Below are 13,175 nucleotides of genomic sequence, written 5' to 3'. Positions count from 1 at the left end.
ATTATGTACTTTTTACTCCATACATTTTCCCTGACACCCAAAAGTACTAGTTACAATTTGAACGCTTAGCAGTACATGAAAAAGGTCCAATTCACACACTCAAGAGAACGTCCCTGGTCATCCTTACTGCCTCGGATCTGGTGGACTCACTAAACATAAATGCTTACTTTGTAAATTATTTCTGAGTGTTGGAGTGTGCCCCTTGCTGTCAAAAAAAAGTTATAAAAAGGAAATTGTGCAGCCTAATTTGCTGAATATAATGAATTTGATGTATAGTATTTACTTGTACTTTTTCTCAAGTATGACAATTGAGGACTTTTTCCACCACTGTACTTAAATACATTTAAAATGTTATACTTTTACTCAAGTAGTATTTTACTGGGTTACTTTAACTTTTACTTTAGTCATTTATATTAAGGCATCTTTACTTTTACTCAAGTATGTCAATTGAGTACTTTTTCCACCTCTGCGTCTTTGTCGTGTGGTTTGAAGAGGCGGCACCAACTGCGGTGGGCTTTCAAGGTAATGCTCATAGGTTGACTTCTGAAGAATACATGCACTCATGACAAAAAACTCCCCATGGCAACTTGTTGTGACCTTCTGTGTCTTTCTGAATAATTTGTCAATAACAGTGTTTTATAAACCTTTTATTAATTATGACATACTGTCATACTGATCATCACCATTTGTGTAAATTATATTCCAATTCAATAAAACAAATGTAACTTTGCCTGCTGCGCTGACTCTCATTGAAACATAACGGAGACCACTATGTCGTGTAACTACTTCTTCTCTCTAAAAGATGGTCATTTGTCTGAGGTTGCTAACCAGAATGGTAGCATCAATTGTCTGGCGTCTATTTTTCCTCTCTGACATGGCCTCACAACCTTAACCAGGTCAAAGACAAGACCACCATATTGCACATTTAGGTTGGAAAGCATTTCAGTCTGTGTCCAAGTTTGATTCAACCCTTGCTGATATGCCAAATGAATAAAGCTACTTTTGAATTAGCTTAAAGAAGAGTGGCTTGCATAAAATGTAAAGATGTGCCTTGTAGAGATAAACTGATGTGAACAGACCATATATAACTTATAATTACTTGGACTGAAAAATGGACTGACATGCCTCAAAATATAACATTCTCCTGAATCTGCCATGGACTGCATCGAGAGACAACTATCACTTTAACCCCATATCAATCTATGCAAAGCATTAGGTTAATTACCATGTTTCTATATTCAGTTGCAGGGCCCATCATGTTGAAGGACTCAACAGTGACCCAGTTTCGACCTTTTGTTGAATTGACGTGGTCGGCGGCAACATCACCATGAACTGCGTTCTGGAGGGGTTGACATCTTACTGTTATACTGTTGCCTGCATGAGATTGCCCACACAACCCGGGGTGCTGCGAGTCCCCAAGAACACCATTATCAACATCAGGTCTCAGTATGACATCTCATAGAAGACGTGCCCTGTGTTCATCTACACCGCAGCTGTCACCGTCTCTGGGATTTACTACTGTGCTGTCATATACAAGTCCAGGCTCTGGCTAGGCCACTCAAGGAATTTCAGAGACTTGTCCCGAAGCCACTCCTGGGTCTTCTTGGCTATGTGCTTAGGGTCGTTGTCCTGCTGGATGGTACACTTTCGCACCAGTCTAAGGTCCTGAGCGCCCTGGAGAAGGTTTTCATCAAGGATCTCTCTGTACTTTGATCAGTTCATCTTTCCCTCGATCCTGACCAGTCTCCCAGTCCCTGCCGCTGAAAAACATCCCCACAGCATGATGCTGCCACCACCATGCTTCACCGTAGGGATGGGGCCAGGTTTCCTCCAGACGTGACACTTGGCAGTCAGGCCAAAAAGTTCCATCTACGTTCCATCAGATCAGAAGGTTTTCTCATGGCCAGATCAGAAAGTTTCTCATGGCCAGATCAGAAAGTTTCTCATGGCCAGAGACCTTTTAGTGCCTTTTGGCAAACTCCATGCGGGCTGTCATGTGCCTTTTACTGAGGAGTGGCTCGCGTCTGGCCACTCTACCATAAAGGCCTGATTGGTGGAGTGCTGCAGAGATGGTTATTGTTCTGGAAGGTTCTCCCATCTCCACAGAGGAACTCTGGAGCTCTGCCAGAGTGACCATTGGGTTCTTGGTCACCTCTCTGACCAAGGCCCTTCTCCCCTGATTGCTCAGTTTGGCCGGGCGGCAACCTCTAGGAAGTGTCTTGGTGGTTCCAAACCTCTTTCATTTAAGAATAATGGAAGCCACTGTGTTATCGGGTGTTGCAGACATTATTTGGTACCCTTCCCCAGATCTGTGCCTGGACACAATCTTATCTCGAAGTTCTATAGACAATTCCTTCGACCTCATGACTTGGTTTTTGCTCTGACAAGCATGGTCAACTGTGGGACCTTATATTGACAGGTGTGTGCCATTCCAAATCATGTCCAATCAATTGAATTTACCACAGGTGGACTCAAATCAGGTTGTAGAAACATCTCAAGGATGATCAATAGAAAACAGGATGCACCTGAGCTCAATTTCGAGTCTCATAGCAAAGGGTCTGAATACTTATGTAACGGTATTACTTCTTTGTCATTAAGGGGTATTGTGTGTAGATTTATGAGAATTTGTACTTTATCCATTTTAGAATAAGGCTGTAATGTAACAAAATGTATAAAAAGGGAAGGGGTCCCAATACTTTCTGAATGCACTGTATAGCCAAGTTTTACTTTAACTTCTATTCAGTAATAGTCACAGGCATGTATTTGTAATTTTTTTAATAATAATTAGAAATCAGTTTCCAAATCATCTAATAGCATTTTAATTTCCTTCACCAAAACCCTGCAACAAAATGGGAACTCCTCTTCCCTTAATATCATAGTTTGTACTACTGTAATAAAATTGACAGTATGTTAATGTAGTAAGTAGTCGTGTTAATTTGACAATAAATTCAGTGAATATGAAGATATTGAAAACGTTTTGTATTAAATTGTACCGTTCCATTTGATGAGATGTTATTGTGTGTCCTGTCAGACTTCTCCACAGTGTTACACCATAGTCAGTCTACAGGGTGCTGGGTCTCCTCTCTTCTTCTCATTACACTGACTGCATGGGCACAACTATCAGTCGAGAGCAACATTTCAGGTAAGATGTATTTCTGTATGATATTGTATACACTGAACAAAAATATAAACGCAACATGTAAAGTGTTGGTCCCATGTTTCATGAGTTGAAATAAAAGATCACAGAAATGTTCCAAATGCACAAAAAGCTTAATTTCTCACAAATGTTTTTCACAAATTTGTTTACATCCCTCATAGTGAGCATTTCTCCTTTGCCAAGATAATCCATCCACCTGACAGGTGTGGGATATCAATAAACTGATTAAACAGGTGCACTTTATGCTGGCCACTCTAAAATGTGCAGTTTTGTCACACAACACAATGCCACAGATGTCTCAAGTTTTGAGGGAGAGTGCATTTTGTCATGCTGACTGCCAGAGAATGTAATGTTAATTTGTATACCATGAGCCACCTCCAACGCCGTTTTAGAGAATTTGGCAGTACTTTCAAATGGCCTCACAACTGCAGACTAAGTGAAACCACGCCAGCCCAGGACCTCCACATCTGAAACCAGCCACCCAGACAGCTGATGAAACTGTGGGTTTGCACAACTGAAGAATTTATGCACAAACTGACAGAAACCGTCTCAGGGAAGCTCATCTGCGTGCTTGTCGTCCTCACCAGGGTCTTGACCTGACTGCTCACCTTCGATGGCCACTTGCATGCTGGAGAAGTGTGCTCTTCACAGATGAATCCCGGTTTCAACTGTACTGAGCAGATGGCGTCATGTGGGTGAGCGGTTTGTTGATGACAACACTTTGAACAGAATGACCCATGGTGGCAGTGAGGTTATGGTATGGGCATGCATAAGCTACGGACACCGAACACAATTGAATTTTATCGATGGCAATTTGAATGCACAGAGATAGTGTGACAAAATCCTGAGGCCCATTGTCATGCCATTCATCCACCGTCATCATCTCATGTTACAACATGATATTGCATGGAAACTTCTCGCAAGAACCTGTACACAATTCCTAGAAGCTGAAAATGTCCCCATGGCCAGAATACTCACAAGATAAGTCACCCATTGAGAATGATTGAGATGCTCTGGATCAACGTGTACGACAGCATGTTCCAGTTCCCGCCAATATCCAGCAACTTCGCACAACCATTGAAGAGGAGTGGGACAACATTCTACAGATCAACTCTATGCGAAGGAAATGTGTCACGCTGCATGAAGCAAATGGTGGTCACACCGGATACTGACTGGTTTTCTGATCCATAACGGATCTGTAAGCAACAGATACATCTGTATTTCCAGTCATGTGAAAACCATAGGTTAGGGCCGAATGAATTTATTTCAATTGACTGATTTCTTTACACATATGAACTGTAACTCAGTAAAATCTTTGAAATTGTTGCATGTTGCGTTTATATTTCTGTTCAATGTAGTCACGTATGTTGCCTGAATCATAGTCAAAAGTCAAAAAAGAAAGAAAAAAGTCAAACAAAAAAAGCAGACTAACTGAAAGTGCTATCTGTGTTCATTAGTTTTTTATTCAGGCTAACTTGAGAAAAGTAACAGAAAATCCCCAAACTAAAGAAAGGAGGAGGGCTTTCATTGTGAAAACTGCAGTAAACCAACATTCAGAATAAAAGTGCTTTGAGAGATTCGGAGTGCTTCATACCTACTAGGAAGATGTTAAATGCAAAATGCATAAAACATGTGTTAGAGGAGCCCAGTCCTTCCATAAAGTGCTATCTATCCTTCAAGTACTGTCATGATGAAATGCTCTTCTTTCTCATCTTGTGTCACTGTCTCCAAACATCCAGTAGATGTGAGTGTTTACTTCAAATCTACCTGTCCTGTCATTCAGATAGTCTGTAGTTTTTCTCCTTCCTATTCTAACATCAGGTAGGCTGGAGTTAACTATACAAACACATTAGGTAGGAAACTTCGTTAACCAAGTTATCTGTATCAACATTTTAAAAAGTAGCACGGGTCTATATTGCCTCATGTTGTATCATACTGTAGAAGTGTATAATTGTGGGGGGTTTTCAGTTCACTAAAGTCATAACTTTTTACTTACCAAAAACGACTACTGTCCTTTGTATTAAGAGTACATTAACATTTCATTGTAAAACTTTTATGTCTTGCCATTACTTACTTGATTTCATCATGACTGAATCCAGCTACACTTAATTGAAAACTACTAAACCTTATATTAAATCATGTGTGAATTGGATGGAATGCAGATCCTTGTCACTCATCGGCCAGAGTGCTTTATTTCCCATTCAGAACCAAGTGGGAGCATAACTATTTTCCAATCCTTTAAAATACTGTTGTTGTAGAAAATGAACTGTTAGAATAATAACAGCACATTCCATCTATTGTCTGAGTTTCATTCATTTCGTGAAGGCTGCTGAGGTTAGGTGATCGGATGGGAGCTGATAACCTTTTTACTTTCGTGGTATGCTATCTAGTATATTGCACTATTAGGTGAAAAAGTCTGAATATAGAATCTGCTAGTGGTTTGTTATAAGCAAAGCGGTGTCTGTCCAAAAGCATATGCTCAGAAAAACCACTCCTCACAGAGAAAGAGAGCGAGAGAGATATGCAGCTAAAGCTTAAACTACTGTGGTCAGCTTCTGTTCCGAAGGCTACAGTCCTGCACATGTTACCTGTGACACTTTCTCATGTTACACAATCTGCAGTCTGTGCAGGAGCCTTCTCATTTTGGTCAGAGAAATTAAGACGTACACTTTGTCAAAGTGCGCTTGAGATTGAGAATTTTAACATCATATTTTTTGTTGTTGCATTCAAGCAAAGTTTTTAAACATATGTTTTAGATATCTGTTCAAAAACAGAGGCATGTTTGGCACTAAGGGTTCCAGGGAAATGGTAAATTAGATAAGAGGTGATAAAATGAAATTTAAAAAAAACAAAGATTCATTTACAAGCCATATTGATTGATTGATTTGATTTTGGATAATACAATTCTTACAGTTGTAAAAGTACAAAGAATCCCAGAGGATGACACACAATAGTGTAAGAACACTTATTTCCAATATGGTCTTCTGTGTAGGACAAAAACAGGACACAACACAAGAAAATCCATGGAAATCCATGGGCCAGTGGAGGCTGCTGAGGGGAGAACGGCTGATAATAATGTCTGGAACAAAGCAAATGGATTGGCATCAATCCATGTGTTTGATGTATTTCATACTATTCCACTCCAGCCAATACCACGAGCCCATCCTCCCTAATTAAGGTGCCACCAACCTCCTGTGACATGGGCCTATGATAAGTCCCTAACTAGCCTACACCATAATAAATACACAATCCATACAAAATTCAAGAATATTCAGTAATTTTCCTATTTAGACCTGTGCACTTTTTCTGACGGGAGGGATCTAACCTGACCTCTGAAAGCCTTTCTGGACTGGGACAGCTTAATGACTAATGGGAGACTACTCCACAGTTGAATTCCAATATAAAAGAAAGTACTTTGCAATTGCGGACACCGGCTCTTGCTTTATACACAAATACATAAATAATCATCTGAAATGTTTTCAGTGGCAGTTCATAAGCATCTACATCATGACAAAATACAAGGAATTTTTATGCAATTTCTTTGTCAAAATCTGATTGGAGAACTGTATTTGTGCGTCTCCCAAAATTGATATGGTCCAAAGTCGCATACTGGACCTCCTGTGGAACGATCAACACCAGGGAGTTAATTCTCAAGGGTTCAGAAATAGGTACAGTATAGTTGATGCTTTATATTCAAGTATACAAAACTGCTTTAAAACTTTATGTGGACTGAATTGGGGCAGCAATACTGCAAATGTAAACCAGGCTCTCATATGTCAGGATTCATACCATAGAAGTGATATTACGTCAGTCAATCAATACATTCACAATTGAGATAACTGAGTAATCTAAAACAATCACTCTAGGGGTGAAAGTAGGTTTAGCCTCAATTAATTTGAGTTTGTTTACAAATATAATCCATGTACAAATGTCAATGTGTATTTACACAAACAGGTATATCACCTATAAGTACTGTATTTTCACTATACTTAACAAGTAATACACCAGTACGAGACATTTCAGAGCAGTATGTTCGGATCATAACATTAGTGTTTTTTCAACATGAATACACTATGGGGCCTTTCCTGAAAAAATATTAAAATATTAACTAAAAACCATGTTCAATGGAAAATGTCCATATAACATGTTTTTTTTTAGTCAAGGACTATTGGCTGAATCTATTCCCAGTAAACCGTCCCCAAGAGTTAAATTGGGCCGAAATGGAGATAAAAAATGAGTTCCACCACCTACACTATGTGAGAAAATCTGATAGCATGGCAATGGATTATAAAATCATGCAACATTAAAAAAAAACATTTAGCACGACCAAAAATCATAGTTTAACCCAAATACAATAACTACTTACCGAGAACGATGATCTAACTGGCCTTCTTGCTTCTCCCCGTCTCCCTGCAAACGTCAGAACTCAGAACATAAACACCAATGCAGCCATGACATCCACCGACAAACTACTTCAAAAAGACCTGGAATCCTTCAATCAACCGGCCCTGCATACGCCATCAAGAGACACTGTGGAAACTAAGGGTGTCTAAGTGCTACAATGGTACACAATGTGTTTCTCTACGACTTATTTTGAGCAATTTGGCGAACAAATAATATTTAATTAAAGCGCATTCATTCAATCTATTTCAACTGAATAGTTAAAAAGATAATGAAAACGCTAAAACATTTCCGCCACTAAATACCTCCATGTTGATAAAAGCCATCTTGAAATCCTTCTAAAGTAGTCGGCTGTTGTATTTTATTCATCCTAAAAAAAATATTTAAAAAATGAAGATAATAATTACCAGATTGATCCCGTTTGTTCTCAGTGACTGTGCCTCTTTGTCTGAAATTAAAACAGAGGATTTCACACTCTAGCAATCACAGGCTTTTCTATAATCCAATTTTGGAATGAATGTCAGACTCAAACCTTGTATCTGCATCAATAACCACAGGATGCCCTATAGGAAAAAACAATCAAAATAACACATTTAATATCCAGGTTGAAGAAAGCATCATGATTCAGTGATAATGTTTGTTGTCCATGGCCATTTGTTAACATTGACTCTCTGATCTCAAAAGCAGGTGGAGTAGACTGCTGTCTAAACGTAGCAGACACTTGCCATAAAGGTCACTGTAACCACTACAGAGAGCCTGACTTGTGTGAAAGAGGGGAAAGAGGAACAAAGTCAAGAATTATCAACAGATTTTAATTCTCAACATTCCTGTGCAAGAGAAAATACAGGCCTACGAAATACGATTTTATTCCATTTCCTCAGAAAATGACCTAATGGAATAAAATATTTTCGCCCATATTTAGCCACCTATTCTATGGTGTAACAAAACAAAAGAACTTGACCCATATGGGTCTGACCATTGAACTGGTTTACCTACATGACTACCCATAACCATAGGCATCACAACATGCACTTAGTGTTTTGAGTGGATACTAGTAAGTTATTAAAAAAAGACCGTGTAAATGTATATCCTGCAAATGTACCAATTGATGGGGCATGTTTCCCCTAAATTACAATGGTCATAACATCCTTTTCTGAGTACTATGGTATAAATTGTCTTGCACAAGATCATTTGGTGTTTGTTGAGTTGATCTTACCACGGTGCAGACACACAGCGATAGTGACAGCAACTATTATGGTGAGGAGAGCAGCTGCAGAGGCCCCATACATCAACATTGTGCACATGGCATTGGAATCTATAGTGAAAATAAAGACAAAGTCTAAATAAAGATAGTTTCAAGTTATATCTTTGTTTTCAGTGTTAAATCCCTTACTGAAAGAACAGGTGCAAAAGCTTAGTAAATCTGGGTCTAATGCAATTACCATTTTTCTGCAGCAGTGTTTTGGTGATATTTTTCCCCTCAAACTCCACCACACATGTAAACTCTGCTCGTCTGTCCCACTCCTGTGCCTGGACAAGAATCTGGTTCCTAGTAAACTCTGTGGCTGAATCACTGTTGTCTGTCCAGGTGGAGTCAGTGAGTCCACTCTCTTCTCTCCCGTCTATGAGCCAGAACACACGGACCTGAGACGGGACCACTTCCAACACCAAACACAGCAGAGGGATGAAGATGCGGTCAACCTCTGGCGAAGAGACGATTTGGATGGTTGGGGCTTTACTGCTGTTCCCTACCCTTTCTCTCTCTAAGGACAAAATGGTCATCATTTAACAATTACATTATTAAGAATTACCAACTTGGTTTTCCTCCCGGTAAACTGGTTGTTTAAAATAAAACAATGACTGGATTTATGATCAAAGAACATACAGTACACTACAGTTCAATCGTTTGGGGTCACTTAGAAATGTCCTTGTTTTTTTAAAGAAAAAAAAGCACATGTTTTGTCCATTAAAAGAACATCAAATTGATCAGAAATTCAGTGTAGACATTGTTAATGTTGTAAATGACTATCGTAGCTGGAAATTGCAGATTTGTTTATGGAATATCTACATAGGCTTACAGGGGCCCATTATCAGCAACCATCACTCATGTGTTCCAATGGCACGTTGTGTTAGCTAATGAAAGTTTCTCATTTGAAAAAGGATAATTGATCATTAGAAAACACTTTCGCCATTTTTGCAACAGTTGAAAACTGTTGTGCTGTTTAAAGAAGCAATAAAATTGGCCTTCTTTAGATTAGTTGAGTATCTAGAGCATCAGCATTTGTGGGTTCGATTACAGGCTCAAAATTCCCAGAAACAAAGTACTTTCTTCTTTAACTTGTCAGTCTATTCTTGTTCTGAGAAATGAAAGCTATTTCCATGCGAGAAATTGCCAAGAAACTGAAGATTTCGTACAACGCTGTGTATTAGTCACTTCACAGAACAGCGCAAACTGGAGCTAACCAGAATAGAAAGAGGAGTGGGAAGCTTGTGGAAGGCTACCCGAAACGTTTGACCCAAGTTAAACAATTTAAAGGCAATGCTATCAAATACTAACTGAGTGTATGTAAATATCTGACCCACTGGGAATGTCATGAAAGGAAAAAGCTGAAATAAATCACTCAACTATTATTCTGACATTTCACATTCTTAAAATAAAGTGGTGATCCTAACCATTTCTTTTTTTTCTACATCGTATAATAATTAGTTAAGAAATCAAAACCATGAAATAAAACATATGGAATCAAGTAGTAACAAAAAAGTGTTAAACAAATCAAAATATATTTTATATTTGAAATTCTTTAAAGTAGCCACCTTTTGCCCTGATGACAGCTTTGTACACTCTTGATATTCTCTCAACTAGTTTCATGAGGAATGCTTCTCCAACAGTCTTGAAGGAGTTCCCACACATGCTGAGAACTTATTGGATGATTTTCTTTTACTCTGCAGTCCAACTCATCCCAAACCAGCTCAATTGGGTTGAGGTCAGGGGATTGTGGAGGCCAGGTCATCTGATGCAGCACCATCCCTCTCCTTCTTGGTCAAATAGCACTTACACAGCCTGGAGGTGTGTTGGGTCATTGTCCTTTGAAAAACAAATGGCGCTAACCAGACGGGATGGCGTATCGCTGATTCCTCTGAACAATTGATGTTGAGATGGGTCTGTTCCTTGAACTCTGCAAAGCATTTATTTGGGCTGCAATCTAAGGTGCAGTAAACTCTAATGAACTTATCCTCTGCAGCAGAGGTAACTCTGGGTCTTCCTTTCCTGTGGCGGTCCTCACGACAGCCAGTTTCATCATAGCGCTTGATGGTTTTTGTGACTGCACTTGAAGAAACTTTCAAAGTTCTTCATGTCTTAAAGTAATGATGGAGTATTGTTTCGGTTTGCTTATTTGAACTGTTCTTGCCATAATATGGACTTGGTCTTTTACCAAATAGGGCTATCTTCTGTATACCACCCCTACTTTGTCACAAGACAACTGATTGGCTCAAATCCATTAAGGAAAGAAATTCCACAAATAAACTTTTAACAAGGCACACCTGTTAATTGAAGTGCATTCCAGGTGACTACCTCATTAAGCTGGCTGAGAGAATGCCAAGAGTGTGCAAAGCTGTCATCAAAGCAACTGGTGGCTACTTTGAAGAATCTCAAATATATATTTTGATTTGTTTAATAACACTTTTTTGGTTAATACATGATTCCATATGTGTTACTTCATAATTTTGATATCTTCACAAAATAAAGAAAAACCCTGGAAAGAGTAGGTGTCTAAACTTTGATCTGGTACTGTATATATTGTTTAATTTAGATGTAACATTCAGTTTTGTGTTTATTTTTTAAAGGTTTATATCATTATATACATTTTAGTTTTTTAGCAAAATATATATTTTCTAGTTTAGTAAACTTTGTAAATAAATATGAACATACAAGACATTAAATTACCTGTCAAAATAATAACCTTAGAACCATTGCCAGAGTACACCGTTTTGGAGTGAACAGCCAAACAGTAGTACATGCCAGAGTCGCTCACATTTGCATTGGTGATTGTAACGGAACATAGGTTGTCCTGTTCCTGGTCCGTTGAAATGTTATCAACCGTTAAGGTTGTACTCATGCTGTGTGTTCCAGTCCTGGGGTCCACTTTTATCCAACTCACAGAGAAGCAGTAGGTGATAATCTCACTCAAATGGCATTTCAAGGTCACTGTATCACCAGCTTTCACCATCACCACTCCAGGTGTCTGGGTTATAACTGATGCGTGTGTAGCTAAAAACAGAAGTAGGAATAACAAGAATATAACATATATTTAATCTAATTACTGTTTAGCATGTTTGGTGCGTTTTCATAACTTTGTCAACTTTTTTCTCATGAATATACCAAGCATGGATGCCGAACAGAAAAAAAAGCTTAAATCACTGTCCACTTGTAAACAATATTTCGAAATGGAATCTTATAGGCCTGCTTTGTCTAACCTAAGATGTTAATTATCTTGAAATTGCTTGATTATAACATGAACAAAACTACATTATAAACAGGTTATAGAGTTAATGACGTACTGTATTTCAGATCACTGTTTCATCTCACATACAGGTAAGTAAGTTCATGAAAAAGTTATAACGTAGGCAGACAAGAATACTGTGGATATTTCTTGAAATAAATGAATGTAGGCCTATTTAGAGTAATGATGAAACAGTCTAAAGCCCTCACTGTCATCACGAGTTAGCGTTAGCCTAGCTAAACGTACCTTTTCTACATTAATTATCGACACATTGTCAACGTGTGCAGAATATAGTGTCATACTTGCCTTTCAAGACATAGCTCCAGCACAGCAGAAGTAGCAGGGGGCCTGGCATTTTAGTTTCACTCAATTTGAAGGGCATCATCACTTTGAGTCCGTTGAGCAACCTTTACGAGATGAAGATGTCTTGCCCATAGGCCGAGCCTACATCTCAAAAAGCGAGACCGCCGTGACAACATTTCACCGGAAATAAACACATGAAAAGTCCTGCGTTATAACTCAAACTGTGAGCAAAAAAAAGATAGGTCAGATTCCAGCAAAGACAACAACAAAACATGTTTTTCGAATGAATGCGAGAAGATTGAGAAGATTGCACCGACCTACCTTTTTTTTCTCACTCTAAGAACATATTATAGGCCTAGTTTTCTGTGAAGTAGTACAGGCCGAAACTACCTTTTGTGAATTGTATTTGACATGGGCTTAATTCAATATTAATATTAGGCTATTTCATCATTATTATATTTGATTTTATCAATAATCCTCGTTTTTAAACAATGCATCACTAAAAACGTTAGGTCAGAGGCCTGTATGCCTATATAGTATTGGTACATAATAATAATATAGTTATTATAATTGTTAACATTGCCTAATTATCTGAACTTAATATAATGTACTTTATTCATGGCTCTGTATGCAACTAATGATGATTCCAAGCCAAATTCAATTTACAAACTTGCATTATAGGCTGTTTTATTTCCAGAAGGGAATAAAGAAAAAAGTAGAACAAAACAAGTTTAAGAGAAACATTACATAGCCTACATTCAAATACAGACAGTTACGTGCTTCATAATGCTTATTGTTGTCTTATATAACAA

The 13,175-nt window shown here is 38.4% G+C and overlaps 1 gene segment (V, D, J or C); it reads right to left on the bottom strand.

The window, feature by feature from the left end:
- Positions 1 to 4,602: 4,602 nt before the first annotated feature.
- Positions 4,603 to 12,563, bottom strand: LOC115131537 (Ig heavy chain C region, membrane-bound form-like). The segment is given in 8 exon segments: positions 4,603 to 6,775; positions 7,524 to 7,567; positions 7,966 to 8,006; positions 8,091 to 8,121; positions 8,775 to 8,873; positions 9,001 to 9,321; positions 11,505 to 11,828; positions 12,367 to 12,563. Coding segments are annotated over 8 exon segments (1,029 nt in total).
- Positions 12,564 to 13,175: the final 612 nt, after the last annotated feature.

The sequence above is a fragment of the Oncorhynchus nerka genome, linkage group LG7 (genome assembly GCF_034236695.1).
Source record: "Oncorhynchus nerka isolate Pitt River linkage group LG7, Oner_Uvic_2.0, whole genome shotgun sequence".
NCBI classification, from domain to species: domain Eukaryota; kingdom Metazoa; phylum Chordata; class Actinopteri; order Salmoniformes; family Salmonidae; genus Oncorhynchus; species Oncorhynchus nerka.
This window is presented reverse-complemented; position numbering and strand designations above follow the sequence as displayed.